Source organism: Ovis canadensis, chromosome 1 (genome assembly GCF_042477335.2).
Source record: "Ovis canadensis isolate MfBH-ARS-UI-01 breed Bighorn chromosome 1, ARS-UI_OviCan_v2, whole genome shotgun sequence".
NCBI classification, from domain to species: domain Eukaryota; kingdom Metazoa; phylum Chordata; class Mammalia; order Artiodactyla; family Bovidae; genus Ovis; species Ovis canadensis.
The window spans coordinates 146,012,584-146,037,965 of record NC_091245.1 but is presented as its reverse complement, the minus strand read 5'-3'; the positions used below and the strand labels follow the sequence as shown (position 1 = coordinate 146,037,965).

The 25,382-nt window shown below is 35.6% G+C and overlaps 1 protein-coding gene across 5 annotated transcripts in view; it reads right to left on the bottom strand.

Annotated features, from left to right (window-relative positions):
* Positions 1-25,382, bottom strand: part of LIPI (lipase I) — a 154,860-nt gene that overhangs the window by 33,152 nt on the left and 96,326 nt on the right. For 4 of the 5 annotated variants that reach the window (XM_069578520.1, XM_069578531.1, XM_069578501.1 and 1 more), the window contains 5 exons: positions 23,173-23,558; positions 20,360-20,468; positions 14,081-14,182; positions 2,444-2,533; positions 1,185-1,352 (listed from right to left, as the gene is read on the bottom strand). In XM_069578520.1, coding sequence (XP_069434621.1) covers positions 1,185-1,352; positions 2,444-2,533; positions 14,081-14,182; positions 20,360-20,468; positions 23,173-23,484 — 781 coding nt within the window. In that variant the 5' untranslated portion in view covers positions 23,485-23,558. Of the gene's footprint in view, positions 1-1,184; positions 1,353-2,443; positions 2,534-14,080; positions 14,183-20,359; positions 20,469-23,172; positions 23,559-23,893; positions 23,987-25,382 lie in introns of those variants that run through there. The other variant, XM_069578542.1, reaches the window with a different exon arrangement.

Here is a 25,382-nt window from a genome sequence, read left to right as displayed (position 1 = left end):
GTATGTATAATATATATTTTAGATATAAATCTTTTATTTGTACATATAGAATATGTAATATACACACACATATCTAAGATGCTTCCTACTTCATGCATGTGTCTATTTCCACATTGCTACCCCCAAATTTGAAATCTGAATGCAGTAGACAGAATATTGAATTGAAAATTCAGAGATTTAACTCTAGTTTTCACTTGTGCCCTTAAGCAATCCACATGTTCACACTGGGTCACAATTTACTTTGGAAAAGCAATAGGACCAGAAAAGCAACCCCCAACATGAGGGCTGAAGAAAACCAATCCCACTAAGATATATTATATAAACTAAAATATATTCTAGACAGAGAGGTCTATGAGGAAATAAGTCTAGCAAAGCCTGCAGATTGCTTTTCTAGTGATTCTCTACATTTGTTAGTATATACCTCCTATGAAAGAAAATCACAAGAGGCTGTTTAATTCAGACTTTGTCATTGCTACCCATTTAATTGAAGCTACTTGGCTTTGGGAACATTTCTAGTAGACCTGTCATCATACAATTAGATGTCTACATGCTCATGACACACTTGGGGTCTGGTATTGTCTTTGGCAAACACTGAACAAGCAGCCTCTGAGATTCATTTCCAGCTTTAAAATTCTATTTTTATGTGGATTCTTTTTTGTCTATAATTTCCCACAGTCAGACTTCAGTTAATCAAAAGTTGCCATACTTAACTGTTCTTACCAAGTTTATTGATTTAGAAAGTATAAACCATGTGTGATTCATATCTACTTGCTAAATAACAAATGCAAAGCTAACCATGGCTCATACCTCTTCACTTCACTTCATAAGACTTCCCTTAAAAATACAAACTAACAGCATCACTAAATAAGAATAAGTTTCTTTCTTTAGTGGAAATATAGATGGATGATAGATCCTTCTGTGTGTTAAGAACAAGGATCATCAAGAGGCCACCACACGCATACACTACACGCAGCATGGAAAAGAGGTTGACCGAGTTCCTCTCACTAAGAACCTTAAAAACATTTACTAGGAAATGAATTATTTCCTCTGTCCTACAGAAGACTTTTCCAACAAATGTTAGTATATTAACAAGTAAACATGAAAGCTTCCAGCAGAAAATAATAACACAATTATGTTATTCACTTTCCACAAAGAATTAGAGTAATTATAACAATCTCGCTTACCTAGTTTAGGACATGATTTTTCCTTAAAATCAGCACAATCCGCACATAAACCAGTCTTATAATCTTTGTATGAACGACAAGAAAATGAAATAAAATTGCAGTTCGTTTCCAAAGCTGCCATGAATAAGTAAACTGCTCTCTGGTGGTCACATTTAATAAATTCAAGTCCTTAAGTGTTAAAAATCAAGCAGTTAGATCAAGTTCAAGTAAATTAGAAAAAAAATTAAAGATTAAATTCTACCTAATACCTAATTCTGTGCACTGTATGAATATCACAATGCTGACTACAGTGCAGTTTTATCTCAGGCAATTTAATAAATGGTACCATTGAAAGCTTAAATATAGTATGCCTTGTACATGAAATATATAAGAAAATTTTCTAAAGTAATTAAAGTAGCAAAAATGTTTAATTTCAGTACTTTGACAAATTACACACACAGTGCTACCATATTTAATTATTAGTATACACATCACTCCCTTCTAAACTCTCACCCCTAACATTCCTACTCAGTGTCAAAGATACCTATGCAAACAGGTAACATTAAAGATTTATCATGTCCCTTTCCTTTCCTAACTTCTCACATTCCTGTTCCTTTGATTAAATTACTCTAGTTTTTGTGACCTTTAAAGATGTGGTTCTTGACCAGTTCCCACTGTAGATCTCAGGACATTTCTCACTGTGGCTCTAAAGTAAGCCAAATTCCACACAGAGAGCAGTTGTTTAGCTCTTTATGTACAAAATGACCAAGTGCAAAAGTTCACAATCTGTGAATAACACACAATAAAACTATGGTAATATTTGGAGAAGAAAATGGCAACCCACTCCAGTATTCTTGCCTGGGAAACCCCATGGACAGAGGAGCCTGGTGGGTTATAGTCTATGGGGTCACAAAACAGTCAGTCACAACTTAGCAACTAAACCACAACAACAATGGTAAAAATTAAATCTTGAAACCAAACTTGTGTTATATGATACTTTGGCTACACATGCTTCTTCACTGACATAACTTCTAATGTTTAAACTGAAAAACTCAAAATGTTGAGACTATAAGATAATAGGTTTCATCCACAATCAAATGAGATGTCTACTGTCAACATTTATGAACTCAGAAGGGTCAAATTAGACCATTTCCACCAGTAACTCCTGAATGATGAGCAGTGGTGAAAAACTTGACCACAGATTAAAAAGGAAAAAAAAATGGATTTTCTTTCATTCTTTTGAAGCATGTACAATTTATTTTAAAACATTTTTTGTATACCTGAAAAAATTGATTTAGGACAGCCAGGTTGCTTTTTCCCTCCATTTGGATAAAAATCAATATGTCCCAAGGGTTGTTTAATGCCTAAACCTGAGAAGAAAAGACCCAAGAATCACAAAGTATGTATAATCAGTTCAGCAACACATATAAAACAAAGCTTCCTATAAAATTCATTGACAGTAATTCAAAATGTGAATTGAAAATAAAAATCTCTTTTTCAAAAGATGACTTTTTTTGGTATCATATCCTCAATTTAACATCTCATGCAAATTATATTTCATTAATTTAATACATTTACATGTGATCAGTGTATTATGGGCCCATAACAGTTCTTTGTGTTATGAACATATCAATACAACTGAAAAAGGAAGAGCAAAAAATACTCATTGTAGTGGAAATTACATCCTAGTGGAAGAAAGACATCATAAACAAGTAAAAATGCAGTATGTCAGATAATAATAAGTGCTACAGAGAAAAATTAAGCAGAATAAGGGACAGTGAATGTGGCAGGTTGCACTTTTAAATAGTTTGGGAAATTTCTTACTGATGAGGTGAGAATTGAACAAAGATGTGAAGTGTGAAGGATGTGAGTGAGGCAGAATCAAGCAGATATCTGTGTGCATATGGGCTATTTAAAGAATCCAGTTTATCTGGTATAACATGTGAGAGAGAGCACTGGAGGAAATGAAGCTAAGTCATTTAGGACTTTTTAGGTGTGATCATTCACTCTCATTCTGGATAATAATGCATAGCTTTTGATGCTAGACTCACTAACTGGAAAAATCAAAAGATGCTACTTCAACTGGAACAAGTTGGGCCAGAGTGACATGAAACATGTAGCTATGATTTAAGAATGTCTGTATACACTCATCCATTGGCATCCACGGGGTATTGGTTCCAGGAACTCCCCTCCATCTCCCACTCTCCCACAGACACGAAAATTTGAGGATGCTCAAGTCCATTATACAAAATGGTATAGCACAGTCATCCCCCCTTGCCCACAAGTTCCACATTCATGCATATGGACAGCCAACTGTATCTGTAGAACCTTGGGACATTAGGGGAGGTGCAATTTCTAGGTACATTAACCAATATGGGGTCTGTAACCTAGGGGAGCCATAGAAATTTTTTAAAAAAATAGGCAGCAAGCTCAGAATATTTGGGACTGTGATCTAACTGCCAAGTAAGATAACAGTGCTTTGGCTTGGGTTTCAAGAAATTTCCTACAACATAATGAACTCTTCAGAGAGATCAGCAATAGATTGAGCACAGCAAAGATAAATACTTGGGTCTGACAGTAAGGATCAAGATGCAGCTACTTGATTTAGTTCTAGTTAGTATCAGGACAAGATAACAGCCCTGCATTACCAGGGCATGGGGACACTGGGCATGAGCATTACAGGGAAGGGGATACAGGGTATAAGGAGAGACAAAAGGCAACTTGGGTGACTTCCTCAGAATTCCCTGGAATCTAGGGAAGTGCATGTAGGATCTGATTGTGTCAGTGGGGAGGATAAACTAACCAACTCCTCCTCCCATTCCATCCCCCACTTAGCTTGTAGAATTTTAGTAAGGAAGAACAGTATTCTAAATGTAACCCCCAAGAAGCCCAATAATTTTGGAGATCCTTAAAAATTCTTCATATTTGAACTCATCATAAGAGTTCTGAAACTAGGGGGCTTCAGGTTTAGAGCCATCATTTTCTCTAATCTGCATCTGAAGTAGAATCAAAACTAAGAAGACTGCTCAGGAATCAGGAAGAAGCAAAAGATATTTATTATTAACTTACAAGTAGCCCTTGATTCAGGCATGTGTTTTCCCTTGTATCAGATGGAAGGGGCAGGGCAGTTGAGTCTGCTTGGGCCATTCATTCTCTTGGTTTCAAGAAGGGTGGGGAGAGCAAATATGTTTTTTTTTTTTTAATTTTCTTTTTATTGTAAAATATAACACATACATGCAGAAAAGAATATAAGACATAAAACTAAAGATTAATTAATGAATATAAAGCCAACAGCCACTTAGCTACCAAACCAATGTCAGGAAATAACCCAATAACCAGCACCTTACTTTTCTATAAAAATAAAAACCACTTTTTCTTTTCATACTTTTTCCTACTTCTATTCTTTACCTTATAAGGATGCTTCCAAAACAATATATTTTATATTAGCTCATTGTGGAAATATGTTTAAATTGACTCATATTTCAAGCATGCTTTTGTGTCTGGCTTCTTTCAGTTATCAGTATATTTGTGATATTAGCCCATATTGTCAGGTATAAATGTAGTCACTCATTTGCAATGATTCATTGCTATACAGTATTTCATTGACACACCTACCACAACTTATTTATCCATTCTTCTGTTGATGGACATATGTTGTTTCAAATTTAAGGTTAATATATATTAATACTATGAACATCCTTGAACACATACATTAATGCATATTTGAAAGCATAACTGTTGGTCACATACCTAGGAATAGAATTGCTATGTTATAGAATGTGCGTATATTCAATTTTAATAAATGATCCTAAATAAATTGCCAAAGAGGTTGTACCAATTTATACCACTACCAACAACATACAAGTATCTCTGCTGTTTTACATACCCTCTAATAGATGGTCTTGCCAGGCTTTTTAATTTTAGTCATTCTGGTAGGCATGTGGTATTACACGAGGTTTTAATTTACATGTTTCTGCTTACTGAAGATTTTAAGAACTTTCCAGTGCCTAGTTGGAATTTCCCTTTTGTAAAATGTCTGATCAAGTCTTGATTTAATTAAGTTCGATTTTTCTTTATTACTGATGTATAGGACTTACCTGTTTTCCTGTTTTGGCTTGCTGTTAGCTTTCATGAGGTTCTTTAATGAGTTCTTAATTTTAATATAATCAGACATCTTAATGTTTCAATTTGGGTTACAGATTTTCATGTACACTTTAGAAAAATGTTATGTCACAAATATTTTTAAAATAATAGTTCATAATATGTTTATTGCTTTTTCTTTCACCATAGGAAAAAAATTTTCCTATATATTTCCTACACTTTCCTATTTTGTGTTTTATGGGCATTAGAGATATATTATTTCATTTAGAGTTTTCAGTTGACTGACACAGAACCACTAACTAAAAAGTCCATAAATAACAAATGTTGGAGATGACGTTAAGAAAAGGGAACCCTCATACACTATTGATGGGAATATAAATTGGTGCAGCCACTAAGGAAAACAGTATGGAAATTCCTTAGAAAAAAAACTAAAAACAGAACTACCATTGATCCAGCAGTTCCACTCCTGGGTATATATCTGGAGTAAATGAAAACACTAATTTAAAAAGATACATGCTCTCTAGTGTTCACAGTAGTACTATGTACAAGAGCCATGACAGGAAGTAACCCAAGTGCCCATCAACAGACTACTGGATTAAGAAGTGAATGGAATATTAGACAGCCATAAAGTGAAATACTGCCATCTGCAGCAACGTGGATAGATCTAGAGAATATGAATAGTGAAATAAGTCAAAGGAAAACAAATACTATATGATATCACTTATAGGTGCAATCTAAAATACAAATAAATGTATATAAAAAACAGAAACAGAGTCACAGATATAGAACACAAAACTACCAAAGGGGCTACCAAAGGGGCGAAAACAGGGGGAGGGACAAACTAGGAGCATGGGATTAATACATTAAACAGACAAGCAACAGGGCTTTACTGCATAGCATGGGGAATGATACCCAATATCTTGTAATAACCTATGGTGGAATATAATCTGTAAAACAAACAAACAGAAACACTATGAAGTGTATCTGAAACTTACGCAATATTGTAAATCAACTCTTCAATTTAAAAAATGAAACCCAGAAAAAATGAGAATCATTTTCATATTGTCCAGCAGTATCAAAATCATAATAAATCTAAATAAGTCCATAACTCTGTATTTTGTTTTACTGACTTTTTGTCTACCCTTACACTAATATGACACTGTCTTCATTACTACCATAAGATGTAAAAACTGGAAGAGCGTGTCTTTGTGTTTTTTTTTTTTTCTCAAGAATACTTCAACGGTACTTGACCCTTTGCATTTCACGTTAATCTTATAATCAGCTTGTGAGGTTATTTCTTTTAATGATTGGCTTTTAATAAAATTGCACTAGGGCTGCTAGTTAGCTTGTAAAAAATTGACACGTATATAATATTCATGTTTGTATATGTGGTTTGCTTTCTTTTCCTCAGTTTTTGGTCTGCAATATTTAGCGGTTTTCTGCATAACGTGTTTAAGCAGTTTTATTGCATTATTACCAGGTACGCCATATTTTATTACAATGGCATAACTCTAGAATTTTATTTGCTAAGTCCTATTGCTGGTTTTTAGAAAGAATTGAATTTTGTATATATAACTTATATTCAACAACCTTGTTAGTTTTTCCTGTGAATTCTAATTAATCATCTGGAGATTCTTTGGGGTTATCTGTTCATGCAAACATATCATCTGAAAATGATGTTATACTCTTATATCTTTTAATTCATTTCTCCCCTTACTACACTGAAGTCATACAGTTAAATGTTGCTGCAGAATGACAAGGACGGGTATCCTTGTCCAGTCCCCAGTCTCAAAAAGAAAGTCTTCCATATCCCATTGGCAATGTGACATTTTCTATTGATTTTTGAATAGATATGTTTTACCAGATTGTGGACTTTTACTTTTGTTTCCAATTTGCCAATTTTTCCCGTACATAAATCCTCCCTAGAGCTTTTTCTGCATTTACATGAGATCACTAAATGAATGTTCTCTTCTTTTGATGAGATGAATTAAGAAGTTGATTTTTGAATGGTAAACTAAATTTGCTTCTTAACAATAAATCCAAATTGGATGTGATTTGATACCAACTTTATATGTTGCTGGCTTACTAGTGTGATACTTTATACAGAATTTTTGCATCTTTGTTTTTAACAGAGAATGTCCAGCAAACTATCTTTCTGCAGTGTCTTTCTTTTGACATTAAGTTTGTGATGGCCTTCTCAAACATTTACAAACCATTTCCTATTTACTTTTTATTACCTGAAAGTGTGTGTAAAAGTGGTCTTATTTATTACTTAATTGTTTAGTAGAGAACAAAAATTTGCCTGGGTATTTAGTTGGAAGGCTTTAAACTGCAGTGTCTATTTCATCAATAATTATAAAACTTTTCAAATTTTCCCTTTTCACTTGTCAGAAAATGCTTTTGCTTTTTCATAAGAATTTTTCTACTTTACATATCATAGCATATGGTCATATATTTTCATATTTATCTGTAAATGTTGTTCATTATATTGTATTACAATGATTTTAATACCTATAGTATCTTTAACACTATTTCCTTTACCTGTATTGATACTGTGTTTTCTCTCCTTGTCCTTTCTATTTTTTCTCTACAAGGACCACTTAATCTGGAAGTAAAGTACAAATTTTTGGCTTTTTAAATCACTTCTAACTGACTTTTTATTCCATTTTTATACACTTTCATTAGTTTCTTTCTCAATATCTATAGGTGTGCTATTTGATTAATTCTTAATTTCTGAAGATAGATGCTTTTTGTTGTTGTGGTTCAGTCTTTAAACCATGACCAACTCTGCAACTGCATGGACTGCAGCATGCCAGGCTTCCCTGTCCCTCACTATCTCCCAGAGTTGCTCAGATTCATGTCCATTGAGTCAGTGATGCTATCTAAACATCTGTTGTCGCCTTCTCCTTTTGCCTTTAATCTTTCTCAGAATCAGGGTCATTTTCAATGAGTCAGCTCTTCCCATCAGGTGGCCAAAGTATTGAAGCTCCAGCTTCAGGATTAGTCCTTCCAATGAATATTAAGGCTTGATTTCCTTTAGGATCCACTAGTCTGATCTCCTTGCTATTCAAAGGACTCTTAAGATCTTCTCCAACACCACCTTTGGAAAGCATCAATTCTTGGGCACTCAGACTTCTTTATAGTCCAACACTCACATCCATATATGACTACTGGACAAACCAAGCTTTGACTATATGGGCCTTTGTCACCAAAGTGATGTCTCTGCTTTTAACACACTGTCTAGGTTCGATAGATGCTTAGATTATTGATTTTTTAGTCTTTTAAAATATTTGTATAAAAGCTGGACATTTACTTCTAGTCATGATTCCAACATATTTTAATATGTAGTAACTTTTATATTATTGAATTAAAATATTTTCTATTTCCATTATTATTTTTTCTTCCCTCATTAGTTATCTAAAACCATGTTCTATAAATATTTGGATTTTCAACTTATATTTCTCTTATCTAATTATAGTTTAATTTCTTTCATTATAGAGACTATTACTCTTTATGCTGCCACCTCCATGAAATATTTACAATTAATGGTATAGCTCGGTTTAAATTTCTCATTATTTACTTTTATTTATTTGCCTGCTCTATGTGATTCTTTCTCTCCTTGCTTTCTTTTGGACTTAAACACAGCTATTTCATTTTTGTCCTCCATTAGCGTGGAAGTGAGGTATATATTCAGTAAATATTTTAGGAACAGCATATGAATGTACATTATGTATTTTATGGGGGCTTTCCTGGTAGCTCAGATGGTAAAGCATCTGCCTAAAATTTAGGAGGCCCAGGTTCTATCCCTGGGTCAGAAAGATCCCCTGGAGAAGGAAATGACAACCCACTCCAGTATTCTTGCCTGGAAAACCCCATGGACCGAGAAGCCTGGTAGGCTATAGTCCATGGGGTCGCAAAGAGTCGGACACGACTAAGCGACTTCACTTTCACTTTTCACTTTCAGGTATTCTTATATAGTTTTTTATCTTTTTAAATACTTAGAGATTTGACAGAAAGCCTTGATTTATGAACACCAGTTCAGTTCAGTTCAGTTGCTCAGTCGTGTCCAACTCTTTGCGACCCCATGAATTGCAGCACACCAGGCCTCCCTGTCCATCACCAACTCCCAGAGTTCACCCAAACTCATGTCCATCGAGTCGGTGATGCCATCCAGCCATCTCATCCTCTGTTGTCCCCTTCTCCTCCTGCCCCCAATCCCTCCCAGCATCAGACTCTTTTCCAATGAGTTAACCCTTCGCATGAGGTGGCCAAAGTACTAGAGTTTCAGCTTTAGCACCAGTCCTTCCGATGAACACCCAGGACTGATCTCCTTTAGAATGGACTGGTTGGCTCTCCTTGCAGTCCAAGGGACTCTCAAGAGTCTTCTCCAGCACCACATTTCAAAAGCATCAATTCTTCGGTGCTCAGCCTTCTTCACAGTCCAACTCTCACATCCATACATGATCACTGGAAAAACCATAGCCTTGACCAGACAGACCTTTGTTGGCAAAGTAATGTCTCTGCTTTTCAATATGCTCTCTAGGTTGGTCATAACTTTCCTTCCAAGGAGTGTCTTTTGATTTCATGGCGGTAGTCACCATCTGCAGTGATTTTGGAGCCCAGAAAAAGAAAGTCTGACACTGTTTCCACTGTTTCCCCATCTATTTCCCATGAAGTGATGGGACTAGATGCCATGATCTTCGTTTTCTGAATGTTGAGCTTTAAGCTAACTTTTTCACTCTTCTCTTTCACTTTCATCAAGAGGCTCTTTAGTTCCTCTTCACTTTCTGCCATAAGGGTGGTGTCATCTGCCTATCTGAGGTTATTGATATTTCTCCCGGCAATCTTGATTCCAGCTTGTGCTTCCTCCAGCCCAGCGTTTCTCATTATGTACTCTGCATAGAAGTTAAATAAGCAGGGTGACAATATACAGCCTTGACATATTCCTTTCCTATTTGGAACCAGTCTGTTGTTCCATGTCCAGTTCTAACTGTTGCTTCCTGACCTGCATACAGGTTTCTCAAGAGGCAGGTCAGGTGGTCTGGTATTCCCATCTCTTTCAGAATTTTCCACAGTTTATTGTGATCCACACAGTCAAAGGCTTTGGCATAGTCAATAAAGCAGAAATAGATGTTTTTCTGGAACTCTCTTCCTTTTTCCATGATCCAGCAGATGTTGGCAATTTGACCTCTGGTTCCTCTCCCTTTTCTGCCTTTTCTAAAACCAGCTTGAACATCTGGAAGTTCATGGTTCACTTATTGCTGAAGGTTATGTACACCAAATGTTGACAATTACTTTTTTTAATTTAAATTTATTAATTTTAATTGGAGGCTAATTACAATTACTTTTAAACTTTCTTACATATAATTAAGGAACAATGAATGCTTGAACTTCATTTAACAACCCTAACAATATACTATTTTTGTGATGTATTTTAATTCTCTATGTATTCCAAATTCTATAAAACAATTACAATGTTTTATGCCGTCAATATTCATTTAAACTGAAGTGTGTTTTACCATTTTCAGTGCTCTTCCTTCCTGAATAGCCATAAAAGGATAATTTTCCCTCTTTTGATGATAATTTCTCCCAGTGTATACTTGTCTGAAACTGTATAGTTTCATTTTTTTTCCTGAAACACACTGCAATACTAGGAAGCTATTTTCTTTCAACATATTGAAAATATAACTCTATTCTTTCTTAACTTCCACTGCTTCTCTTGAGAAATTAGTTGTAATTTAGATCATTTTATTCATTTAATTGTATGTTATATGCTTTTCTGTAAATTTATCATCATATGTCTCAATGAGTTTGTCTATTTATTCACATTGGAATTAACTGTGCATTTCAATTTTTTGATTGATCATAATTCCTGAGTTTTTAGAAATTCTAAGATATTATCCTTAAATATCACTTCTGTTCCATTTTCTCCCTTTTTATTTGGAAACTGAATGAAATATGATTGACCTTCTTGCTATGTATCCTATGAACCTCTTACCTCTCTGTATTGTCTATTTTATTTGCTTTTTGCTCTGTATTGGATCTTTTTTCTTCATTCTAGAAATAGACTATCACCGATTTTCCAAGTCACATGCTTTCTCTTTGTACCTGATTCAAATTCTTTGTTAAACCCACTCAATAATTGTCAATTAACTTACTTCTTAGGTTAAGAACTATTATTATTTCTATCAAATAGAATAGGTCATATTTATACTTAAATATCATTCTCTGCTGATATTTCCAATCTTATCTATCTCTTTGAAAATAATAAGCACTTTTTAGCTGGTGTACAATAATTCCAATAGTCAGAGACCTATGGGTCTGTTTCTATTGTCAATTATATTGACAATTGTTTCTTGGTTCTCATATGTGTTTCTTGCTTCATGTGTACCTGGCTATCTCCAACAGATGCTGGACATTTTAAAATATATTTATAAAAAATAATTTGAGGCCATAGATGGCATGATCCTTGTACATAAAGGACTATCATTTGCTTCTATCAGATACCTATAGGGTCTGATAATGTAAGAACTCCTTAAACAAAACTTAATATGTGAGTTTTTTCTGGATAACACTGAATTACTAAAAGCTTGCTAAAGACTATAAAGAGTCTGGTTTGTTTCAAGCTTATTGTTACTGCTATAGTGCTCCCCTTTGGGGTCTAAAAAAATAGCATAAGATGTTTTACAACATCTTATGAGGGTTACAAAAACACTTTTTATACTCTCTACATCAGAAAACCATCCATGAGACAAGCAACTCCAAATGACGAGTTCACCTCCCTGGAGTGTTGTTGTTGTTTTTTTTTTTTTTAATGTTCTGGATATTGAACTTGTAATTTTCTCCCTGATATCCCAGAAAGAATATTTATTCAGATTATCTAATCAACAATTATGAAAGGCAACATAGCTTCTTTAACATTAACATCTGAATAAAGACAAGAATTACTGACAAGTAGAAAATGCACTTGTGGGTTAGTATTTCAGGAAAGAGAAATCTGTCAGGTTTATGTGCTGACCTCAAATATCTTATTCAGGGATTCTGTGAAACCAGTGAATATGCAGTATCAAAAATCTGTGTTCCTCATTGGTGAGAGTCATACAAAGATCAATTAAAGGTGGCAATTTATGGCACCTAGTGGCAAGTCGTACTTGATAAACTGAGTCATCAAAAGATACTAAGAATATAAGACAATCCAAAAATTTTATTAAGAAAACTAAAAAATGCAAACAAAAAGCAATAAACTGTATGAAACATTAATTCAAAAGGCCATAAGCAGAACTGAAGCTGGAATTTCAAAAGAACTGCAGAGTACCTGGGCACTAGGTGTATTGTCGTGTGTGGAAACGTTAAGGTGATATCAAGGGCTCGAGATTAGGAAGACATAAAAGGCTGAGGGTATCATATTAGAATTATGAAACTTTAGACAATGACTCTGTATGATGTAGATGAACTTACATTCCAAATAAAGAGCATGCTGCTGCTGCTGCTGCTGCTGCTGCTAAGTCACTTCAATCGTGTCCGACTCTGTGCGACCCCATAGATGGCAGCCCACCAGGCTCCCCCATCCCTGAGATTCTCCAGGCAAGAACACTGGAGTGGGTTGCCATTTCCTTCTCCAATGCATAAAAGTGAAAAGTAAAAGTGAAGATGCTCAGTCGTGTCTGACTCTTAGTGACCCCGTGGACTGCAGCCTACGAGGCTCCCCCATCCATGGGACTTTCCAGGCAAGGGTACTGGAGTGGGTTGCCATTGCCTTCTCCAAATAAAGAGCATAATTGTTCTAATTATAGGCTCAGCACACTGGTATATAGGCATAGAAGTTGAAAACTTGTCCCCTATTGCATTAATGGTATTTATATCTCACAAAATCATTGATATCAATTCTCCTAGAGTAAATTCAGGATAATATAGGAGAAAATAAATTACCTGGGTCAAAGGGAAAATCGACCTGAAGAAATAGGGAATTGGGAACCATCTTTGGGTCAGTTTCTCCTGTCTGTATCATGGCACTATATCTTTCCCATGCCACCAACCATACCACATGTAAATTACTAGTTAATCTGAACAACATACTGGTGAGGTGAAGATACCGGAATCAAAAGACACTATTTCAAATTGTGACTGCCTCTTACTGACTTTGTCACTTAGACCCGAGCCTCTCCATCAGTAGAAAGGGGGAATGTTTACTTATTTCATGGGGATTTAGGAACATTCCAAAATTAATCCACATAAATAATTGAAAGTGATTAGTATATAGGAAGTACTCACTATCAGTTTCAATACAGGAAGGAGATCAGGGCCATCTAAAATATTTCTGGAAAGTGTTTGTCCAAGGTACTCTGGGCAAAACTATCAATAGTGAGTTAGACATTTAGAGAAAAATAATTTAAAATCTTTAGGGAAAATTATTGTTTCTCTGTGCTTCAATATATGTGCTCAGTTTGAGTTATTATACAACAAAGTGATAAAATGAGAAGAGAGAAGAGTAACCTAAATATATCAGGTATATTAAGCATGGGGGAAATTGTGATCAAATCAATAAAACTGGTAATAGAATGAAAGGATGAAGTATAATTTTTTTATCAAATTTCCGTTTTTTAGGATGATCTGACAGTTCCTAAAAACTAAGGGCAGAGTATCATTTTATACCACAGAATAAACTAACTCTAAGAAATGTTGTTTGTGGGAAATATAATAATCATATAATTTCAGACTTAACACTTCATCCACTACTGTTTCCTTTTCCTCTTCCCCAGTGTCCACATCACTTTTTGCATTTTCAAATAAGTAAGAAATAAATCCTGCGTTGTTACCATTGATATCAGTATGGATGACATCCACAAAATTTGCATCAGTGTAATCTAATCTGCCATGTGAAGGTTTTCCAGAGAATTGTGGCCCAGCAGGATCAAGACCTGAAATTCAAGAAAGAAATTATTAATATATTAATCAAGTTATATTACAGAGTTATTACCACACACTTGCATTATTATTAATTATAAACATAACAAGTTTCAACCTGTCAAAAAACATATCTAAAGATAAATTGAATTAGATGAATCGCAAGTATCTGTTTTATTTGAATAACATTATTCCCAATCTTGAGTTTATCAATGATGCAGTGTTAAGTCACACTACACATACCTTGACAAAATATTGTGGCTTTCTTTAGGACATTCATTTAACAAGTAATTATGAATATACTGGTAGTAAAATTCTATTTAATAGAAAGTAACTACTACTCCTCCTGAGGGGGGAAAAATAATAAATATTATCCTGATCCTATCTACAACCTCATTCCATACCATCTCATCCTAGGTCTACTGAAAGGTCTAAAATGATTTTAAGTGCAATTTGAGCTGTGGGATAAAACATATATATTATTAGCTTATCATTCATTTCTTGGAATAATTTACTGCACACAAAAAAGAAAAAATATATTAAAAGTGTTAGATAATATTATTTCTAGTGTATTCAGAATTCTAAATAAAATTCTAAGCTCATGATCTGCTGCAGAGTAAATAAAAGGCTGAGGAAGAGATGAAATGAAATGCCTTGAGAACATCTATTCAATAGGGCAATAATTATCTTAAAAAGATATTTTTAAAATAAAATATAATGTTGCTTATCTCAATCTTCTATTAACCCTAGTTTATCTGGCCCACATGATTGAACAGTTGTTGTTGCTCAGTCACTCAGTCATGTCCAGCTCTATGAGACAAAATGGATTGCAGCACACTAGGCATCCCTGTCCTTCACCATCTCTGGGAGTTTTCTCAAACTCATGTTCATCGAGTAGGTGATGCCATCCAACCATCTGGTCCTCTGTCATCCCCTTCTCCTCTTGCCCTCAATCTTTTCCAGCATCAGGATCTTTTCTAATGAGTCAGCTCTTCACATCATGTGGCCAAAGTATTGGAGCTTCAGGTTCAGCATCAGTCTTTCCAGTGAATATTGAGGGTTGATTTCCTTTAGGAAATCACAAAATAAAGTCTCTGTTTCCATTGTTTCCCCATCTATTTGCCATGAAGTAACGGGACCAGATCACAGGAAGTGATGAGAAACAGTGAAATATTTTATTTTGGGGGGCTCCAAAATCACTGCAGATGGGGACTTCAGCCATGAAATTAAAAGATGCTTGCTCTTTGAAAGAAAAGCTATGACCAACGTAAACAGCCTTTTAAAAAGCAGAGACATTACTTTGCTGACCAAGGTCTCTAGTCAAAGCTATAGTTTTTCTACTATTCATGTATGGATGTGAGAGTTGGACTACAAAGAAAGCTGAATGTCGAAGAATTGATGCTTTTGCACTGTGGTGTTGGAGAAGACTCTTGAGAGTCATTTGGACTGTAAGGAGATCAAAGCAGTCAATCCTAAAGGAAACCAACCCTCAATATTCATTGGAAGGACTGATGCTGAAGCTGAAACTCCAGTACTATGGCCACCTGATGTGAAGAACTGACTCACTGGGAAAAAACCCTGATGCTGGCAAAGACTGAAGGAGGGAGGAGAAGGGGATAGGATGGGATGACAGAGGATAGGATGGTTGGATGGTATCACCAACTTGATGGGCATGAGTTTGAGCAAACTCTAGAAGTTGGTGATGGACAGGGAGGCCTGGCATCCTTCAGTCCATGTGGTCACAAAGAGTCAGACATAACTAAGTGACTGAACTGAACTGAACTGATGGGACCAGATGCCATAAGTCAGTTCAGTTCAGTCGCTCAGTTGTGTCCGACTCTTTGCGACCCATGAATCGCAACAAGCCAGGCCTCCCTGACCAACACCAACACCTGGAGTACACTCAAACTCATGTCCATCAAGTCGGTGATGCCATCCAGCCATCTCATCCTCTGTCATCCCCTTCTCCTCCTGCCCCCAATCCCTCCCAGCATCAGAGTCTTTTCCAATGAGTCAATCTTCGCAAGAGGTGGCCAAAGTACTGGAGTTAAAGCTTCAGCATCAGTCCTTCCAATGAATCCCAAGACTGATCTCCTTTAGGATGGACTGGTTGGATCTCCTTGCAGTCCAAGGGACTCTCAAGAGTCTTCTCCAACACCACAGTTCAAAAGCATCAATTCTTCGGTGCTCAGCTTTCTTCACAGTCCAACTCTCACATCCATACAGGACCACTGGAAAAACCACAGCCTTGACTAGACGGACCTTGGTTGGCAAAGTAATGTCTCTGCTTTTCAATATACTATCTAGGTTGGTATAACTTTCCTTCCAAGGAGTCTTTTAATTGCATGGCTGCAATCACCATCTGCAGTGATTTTGGAGCCCCCCAAAATAAAGTCTGACACTGTTTCCAATGTTTCCCCATCTATTTCCCATGAAATGACGGGACCGGATGCCATGATCTTAGTTTCCTGAATGTTGAGCTTTAAGCCAACTTTCTCACTCTCCACTTTCACTTTCATCAAGAGGCATCTCTTCACTTTTTGCCATAAGGGTGGTGTCATCTGCATATTTGAGGTTGTTGATATTTTTCATGGAAATCTTGATTCCACCTTGTGATTCATTCAGCCTGGCATTTCACATGATGTACTCTGCATATAAGTTAAATAAGCAGGATGACAATATACAGCCTTGACATACTCCTTTTCCTATTTGGAACCAGTCTGTTGTTCCATGTCCAGTTCTAACTGTTGCTTCTGGACCTGCCTATAGGTTTCTCAAGAGGAAGGTCAGGTGGTCTGGTATTCCCATCTCTTTCAGAATTTTCCACAGTTTATTGTGATCCACACAGTCAAAGGCTTTGGCATAGTCAATAAAGCAGAAATAGGTGTTTTTCTGGAACTCTCTTGCTTTTTCCATGATCCAGTGCATGTTGGTAATTTGATGTCTTGTTCCTCTGCCTTTTCTAAAACCAGCTTGAACATCTGGAAGTTCACAGTTCACATACTGCTGAAGCCTGGCTTGGAGAATTTTGAGCATTACTTTACTAGCGTGTGAGATGAGTGGAATTGTGCAGGAGTTTGAGCATTCTTTGGCATTGCCTTTCTTTGGGATTGGAATTAAAATGGACCTTTTCCAGTCCTGTGGTCACTGCTGAGTTTTCCAAATTTGCAGGCATATTGAGTGCAGCACTTTCACAGCATCATCTTTCAGGATTTGAAATAGCTCAACTGGAATTCCATCCCCTCCACTAGCTTTGTTAGTAGTGATGCTTTCTAAGGCCCACTTGACTCCACATTTCAGAATGTCTGGCTCTAGGTGAATGATCACACCATTGTGATTATCTGGGTCATGAAGATCTTTTTTGTACAGTTCTTCTGTGTATTCTTGCCACCCCTTCTTAACATCTTCTGCTTCTGTTAGGTCCATACCATTTCTGTCCTTTATCGAGCCCATCTTTGCATGAAATGTTTCCTTGGTATCTCTAATTTTCTTGAAGAGATCTCTAGTCTTTCCCATTCTATTGTTTTCCTCTATTTCTTTGCATTGACTGCTGAGGAAGGCTTTCTTATCTCTCCTTGCTATTCTTTGGAACTCTGCGTTCAGATGCTTATATCTTTTCTTTTCTCCTTTGCTTTTCACATCTCTTCTTTTCACAGCTATTGTAAGGCCTCCTCAGACAGCCATTTTGATTTTTTGCATTTTTATTCCATGGGGATGGTCTTGATACCTGTCTCCTGTACAATGTCACAAACCTCTGTCCATAGTTCATCAGGCACTCTGTCTATCAGATCTAGTCCCTTAAACCTATTTCTCACTTTCACTGTAAATCATAAGGGATTTGATTTAGGTCATATCTGAATGGTCTCGTGGTTTCCCCCACTTTCTTCAATTTAAGTCTGAATTTGGTAATATGGAGTTCATGATCACAGCCACAGTCAGCTCCCAGTCTTGTTTTTGCTGACTGTATAGAGCTTCTCCATCTTTGAATCTTAGTTTTTTGAATGTTGAGTTTTAAGCCAGCTTTTTCACTCTCCTCTTTCACCTTTATCAATGGCTCTTAACTTCCTCTTTGCCTTCTGCCATAAGGGTGGTGTCATCTGCATATTTGAGGTTGTTGATATTTTTCATGGAAATCTTGATTCCACCTTGTGATTCATTCAGCCTGGCATTTCGCATGATGTACTCTGCATATAAGTTAAATAAGCAGGGTGACCATATGCAGCCTTGACGTACTCCTTTCCCAATTTTGAACCAGTCTGTTGTTCCATGTCTTGTTTTAACTGTTGCTTCTTGACTTGCATACAGGTTTCACAAGAGACAGGTAAGGTGGTCTGGTATTCCCATCTCTTTAAGAATTTTCCACAGTTTATTGTGTCCATCCAGAAAAAGGCTTTTGCATATTCAGCGAAGCAGAAGTAGATGTTTTCCCGGAATTCTCTTGCTTTTTCTATGATCCAGTGGTTGTTAGATCCGACATGACTGAATGAAGCAGAAATTTCTCTCTTCCTGTAAACTGCCCTGATGTAGATCCAACACATTTGCTGGCTTTTAAACCCTGATGATTGCTTGGCATGTGAAGCCATTCTAACTAGTCTAATATGTGAATAAACACATCTTAAAATAAAGTAGGCTGACCAACTGTTCAAACTGTGCTAGTATGGTGGTTGAAACAGAATAGGCTTTGGATGCCAGAGATCTTTGTATAAGTCCTGGCTTAGATGTTACTAAATTCTTGACCTTCCAGAATTTACTCAGTTAACCTCAATTTTCACATCCTTTATAAGGAAGATAAAATTAAGACTGATCAAAGCAAGTAAGGTATACTTAAGTTCTTTAAAGACTCTCAATTCAGTTCAGTTCAGTAGCTCAGTCATGTCCGACTCTTTGCAACCCCGTGAATCGCAACACGCCAGGCCTCCCTGTCCATCACCAACTCCTAGAGTTCACTCAGACTCATGTCCATCGAGTCAGTGATGGCATCCAGCCATCTCATCCTTGGTCGTCCCCTTCTCCTCCTGCCCCCAATCCTTCCCAGCATCAGAGTCTTTTCCAATGAGTCAACTCTTCACATGAGATGGCGAAAGTACTGGAATTTCAGCTTTAGCATCATTCCTTCCAAAGAAATCCCAGGGCTGATATCCTTCAGAATGGACTGGTTGGATCTGCTTGCAGTCCAGGGGACTCTCAAGAGTCTTCTCCAACATCACAGTTCATAAGCATCAATTCTTTGGCACTCAGCTTTCTTCATAGTCCAACTCTCACATCCCTACATGACCACTGGAAAAACCATAGCCTTGACTAGTCAGACCTTTGTTGGCAAAGTAATGTTTCTGCTTTTCAATATGCTATCTAGGTTGGTCATAATTTTTCTTCCAAGCAGTAAGTATCTTTTAATTTCATGGCTGCAGTAAAATATCTATAAACAATTTATTTACTTCTCCCCTCCCCCTTTGCTTAAGACTCTAGTATTAACATTTGAAATTATTATAATTCTTGGAATAGATCTCAATAATTCTAGAAAGCTAAATTAACTGGTAAAGGATATTATTCTTCTAGTTTTAAAATCACTGCCATTCCTAAAGGGAGGCCTGAAAATCCATGTCAGCATTATTTGGTTACTAAACTTTGTGAAGGCAATAACTTTGTTAAGGAAATACAATGAGAACTGGGGTCCAGAATCTCCCAGGTATAAATACCAACTCCTGATTCTCTCTTCAGGTGTTCAATTTAAAAAATGAAAAATAAATTCAAAAGAATTAAATTATATCAAAGTTTCTAAAAATTAAATATATGATAACAGGTTATATTATTGGTGAATACTTGAAAAAAGTTTTGCATGTGTAAAAGTTCTAATGGGTAAAACTTTCCTCAGGATTGTTACAATTGTTACAATTGTCTCCTTAAAATTCACATGCAAATTAATTCACATGCAAAAATAAATCATTTCCCTTCCATTTCTATATGGGTAACTTAAGTTTGGTTAAGAAATAAGTAAGACTTAAGAGTCTAACTAAAACAGAGACCAGCCTTTGAATATAAGATAGAAAAATGATAAACGTTCGTGCAGTTTCCATTGCTTAAATATTGCCCCTGTTAAATAAAATAACAATTTCTGAAACTTAAAAGTATACTAAAACATTAATTTTATCAAAAATATTTAAAATAAATAAATATAATTTAAAATATTTTACCTGTTATTCTTCCAACTCGACCATGAAATATCTTTCCAACAAATCCACTAATATGAGCCCCTAAGCTCACACCTATGAAATGAAAATTATCAAGAGATGCTCCATGCTTCTGCAATTCAAAATGCAGTGTTACAATTTTCATTTCAGAAAGTCACAAATTATGCCTCGTTGCATCACTGTTCTAAAAATCATTATTTTTTCTGGTTTAGTCCACTTCTGGGAGACAGGGAATACAATTTTATAATTTCAAACAACCATATCTTCATTCAACTTTTTAATAAAATATCTGATTTTTCTTTACATATTAATACCATTAAATTTTTATCTAGAAAAGCAGATGTAAAATAATATACTTAAGTATTTTGTAATAATAAAAATAAAACATATTTGAATACTTTGTGCTAGTGACCTTGATAAGTGCTTTATAAATCTCATACTTAATATTCACAAAGTCCTATGAGCTATTTATTTTTATCCATTGCCTAAAACTTTCCCTGACACCTATTAAATGCTTAATAAATATGGTTTTATAGTGAGTTGCCCAAAGTCATATATACTTATTACTACAGGGGCATTACTTTGCCGACTAAGGTCCGTCTAGTCAAGGCTATGGTTTTTCCTGTGGTCATGTATGGATGTGAGAGTTGGACTGTGAAGAAGGCTGAGCACCGAAGAATTGATGCTTTTGAACTGTGGTGTTGGAGAAGACTCTTGAGAGTCCCTTGGACTGCAAGGAGATCCAACCATTCTGAAGGAGATCAGCCCTGGGATTTCTTTGGAGGGAATGATGCTAAAGCTGAAACTCCAGTACTTTGGCCACCTCATGTGAAGAGTTGACTCATTGGAAAAGACTCTGATGCTGGGAGGGACTGGGGGCAGGAGGAGAAGGGGATGACCGAGGATGAAATGGCTGGATGGCATCACGGACTCGATGGACGTGAGTCTGAGTGAACTCCGGGAGTTGGTGATGGACAGGGAGGCCTGGCGTGCTGCGATTCATTGGGTCGCAAAGAGTCAGACACGACTGAGCAACTGAACTGAACTGACTAAGGGAAAAAGATAGACTTCAAGTCCAGGTCTATTTAACTTCAAAATATAAACTAACCTGCTTCTTTGATTTATCTGTAAATTGTGTCAAAAACTTGAAGAAGACTGAACAATGTGAATATCCACTCTTACTTTAGAGATGATAAAATGAGATGCAGCGATTTTAAGTGACTTAGCCTGATTACAAACTGGAGAGCAATGGAGTCTAATTTTTAAAGCCCAAGTTTTGATCACCTCCTAGACTTGCAGCCCAGGAGACGGGTATGGGGACATTAGGAGCTTAAACAAGGGAGAATTTCTCTTATTATATTCTCTTACTCTCTCAGGAAGCAGGTCATGGTCCAGTCCGCACAATCACACATCTGATGGCTGATAGAAAGATGTGGAACATTTATTCTAATGAGAAACTAGATTCTGATTTCCCAGGCATGGGGTGATAACGTTCTTCAACATTTCTCAGACTAGTACCTGCAACCTCCAGGGAATATTACTGTCAACTTTAGTGCTACTGAATTTTTCATCCTTCCTTATTAATATGGAGCCATTGCAAGGAAAAGCACTGTTAGAAATTTATCTAACATTAGACTTTTCCTAAACTTCTGTATTTAATATTCACAAGTTCCACACTTTGAAGTACATATGTATTAAGTATAGAAAAGACCACTGCAAAAAGGAAAAACTAATTATGCAATTTTCAGGCTATCAGTAAGAACAAGTGAATCAATAGCCTTCTGTCTCCAGAGGGATGGTTTGGTGTTGTCCAAATTTGTAGATGTAAAAATAATAATGATAGCTGATTTCATTTAAAGGTTATTATATAACAAGCACTGGTTAAGAATTAATTTTCCATAACACTTAAATAAAATATTGTTATAAAGTTTTGTTATCCCAAATGAGTAGACAGAAATGAAGCAGAATGGTTAAGCTATTGCTCAGACTCACACTGATGGTGTGGATATGGTGGTCTTTGAATCCCTCTAGTTTGACTTCTAACAACTACATACAACAGTTTCTTGAATCTATGATGCTTGCTGAATTTCAGCAGAGGCTTGGAAGTTCAGCAAATACAACTTGAAGGTGGACTTCAAGCTCAAGAATGACCCCAAGTCTTTTATCACCTTTCTTTCTCTCGAGCACCATTACTATGACCTCTCTCTATAACAGACATAGATCTCTAGATCTCCATATACATTGACTCAAAGATCATTTGAAACACAGATGAACCTAGAACTGGCCTGAATTTACTTAACTGGACTTCATTTAAACTGGATAAGCCTAAAAGGAAGTGGGACCTGCCTCCAAGGTGGTGCAAGTATGCTACTTTTCAAGTTGTTTTTCATTTTGACCAATGTACACTTTGTCATTTTAGACATATCTTAGAAAATATATCTAAAAAGTCTAATAATTAAATAGTTTATCTCCTCTCTCCACATAAAATCACTAACTAATCCTGAAGTCAGCATAGGCAGAGTTAAAAAAACAAAAATCTTAAAATATTTTAAGATAAAATATGATAATTGAGTCTTTAAGATAGCTTTAAAAAATAAGATAGGTCATGTCTAGGTATAGAATTATCCATTAACACAAAAGAAAAATGGCTGCATATGTGAAGCACATCAACACAGTAATTCTTCACACTTGTGCAGTAATTCTTGATTAACAAAGTCTTAATAAAGTAAATAGTATTTACTTTATCACCATTTTGTAGTATTATAAAACCACCATTTATTGTATAACATATATAACCAATAAAATTCCAGACTTACCAAAAGATTCTGAATGTACCTACTCAAACTGACAGCAACTTTCCTGGTATTTTTAACTGCCCTAATGTAAAGAAAAGTTGTAGCTCCTTGGTTCCAGTCTACTACAATTATATTCATATCATCTTGGTTCAACAAAATCCTTACAAAGTTCTGAAGCCATGAAGGAGTGGAGCCCAGTGGTCTGTATCCATGAATCAGCCAGACTACTTTCTTGCTTGTGTTGAAATTAACGTTAAGTGCATCATTCTTCTCAAACAGTGATTCAGCACAAGTTGGGTTGTTCCTTGTATACAACATCAAAGATATCTGCATTTTGGGATTAAACAGATCTCTGAAGGAATCCTTTAAACTTAGATGAGAGAATTCAAGGCATGGTGCCTTATTCTCTGAAATTGAAAAAAAAAAAAGTCAGTCAAGCTGAGTATTGGGATAGTATTTATTTGATTCTATTCTTGTCACTGCTGCAAAGGAAATAACTGAACTTGGAGGGTGTGGAGTATTTCATTTTATTAGCAGTTTAACATATTGAGCATCTGCAATGTTGAAAGTAATTCATTGATTACTTAAGTAGACTTTTTGAAGTAGATGTATTCAAAAATTACAATAAAATATAGAAATGAATGTGGCCGGCTAAAAATTAAGAATTAGTTTTATCAGTACAAAATAGCAATGATGTGATTGAAATCATTAATATTGTTAATAAGGAAAGTGTTATACACACCAATAAAAGTCCACAAGTTGATTATGAACTTTAACAGTTTTGCAGAAGAATATCAAGATATAGATAATAAGCATCAGGAAAAATATATTTTACCTGAATAGTGATCAAATAAAAACAAAAATATATCAACTTCTTCCTATCAAATTAAACACAATGAAAAAATCCTTTTAATATGTAATATTTATAAGGGTAAATGTAACAAAGATTCATATATATGGATGCTCAGAGCAAAAGTTGATACTTCATTTTGAAATTGTATGTGTGTATATGTATACCACACATACAAAATATTAAAAATATTTAATCTTCCTGATTTTCTTGCTGCTGCTGCTGCTGCTGCTAAGTTGCTTCAGTTGTGTCCAACTCTGTGCGACCCCATAGAAGGCTGCCCACCATGCTCCCCAGTCCCTGGGATTCTCCAGGCAAGAACACTGGAGTGGGTTGCCATTTCCTTCTCCAACACATGAAAGTGAAAGTGAAGTCGCCCAGTCATGTCCAACTACTAACGACCCCATGGACTGCAGCCTACCAGGCTTCTCCATCCATGGGATTTTCCAGGCAAGAATACTGGAGTGGGGTGCCATTGCCTTCTCCGGATTTTCTTGCTAGAGTTACACTAATGAAATGAGCACTGTGTTAAATATAAATATATTAATTATGGGGTTATGCATAATCACACAAAAATTTAAAACACCTTAGTTATCATCATATGTAATTTCATCAATCTGTGGATCCTATTTATCTATCATCTATATACCTACATATCTATCTATCCATCCATCCATCCTAGATGAAAGCAGAGCAGAAAATGAAATATCTAAGCCAAACCAATGCAAGGGTGATTACCAGGCAGTGAAACATGGTTGTTTTATCTTTTCATAATTTTTAAGAATTGTAATTTTTTTTAAATGAGGATACAATCTCAAAATATTTTTTAATGACAGCATATGCTTATACTGCTTCTGGAAATTTAACTTGGTAAGAAGAGTTTGAAAAAAATTTGTCAATACATAGCAAAAATTCACAAAAGTGTTAGTAAAGTTTATGTAGTAATTACACTTCTAAGAATTTACACCAATAGTCTGAAAATACATAAAAAATGAATATGTATTATTTGAATATTAGAGAAATAGAGGTAATTTAAATGCCCAGAAATAATGTGCTCAAGTCATTACATACATTTATATGTATTTGATAAATTTAAGTACCTCTTTTAACAATTATAAATACACATTTAAAATGATACATCTATTTATACACAAATATATTTGGAAAAGACATAATAATATGCACTAGTTGCAATCATTCTTGTTGGGAGCTTATATATGTGATATTATCATAACTATTCAGAAGAAGACAAAGAAGGAAGGAAGTGAAATTGAATTCCCAGATTAACAGCTGAAAAACTGATACCTCATTTGTTCTAAGTACAAAGGAATGAGGAAGTGGAGAGGAGGAATAAATTAAAACTCAAGGCAATATCAATGCT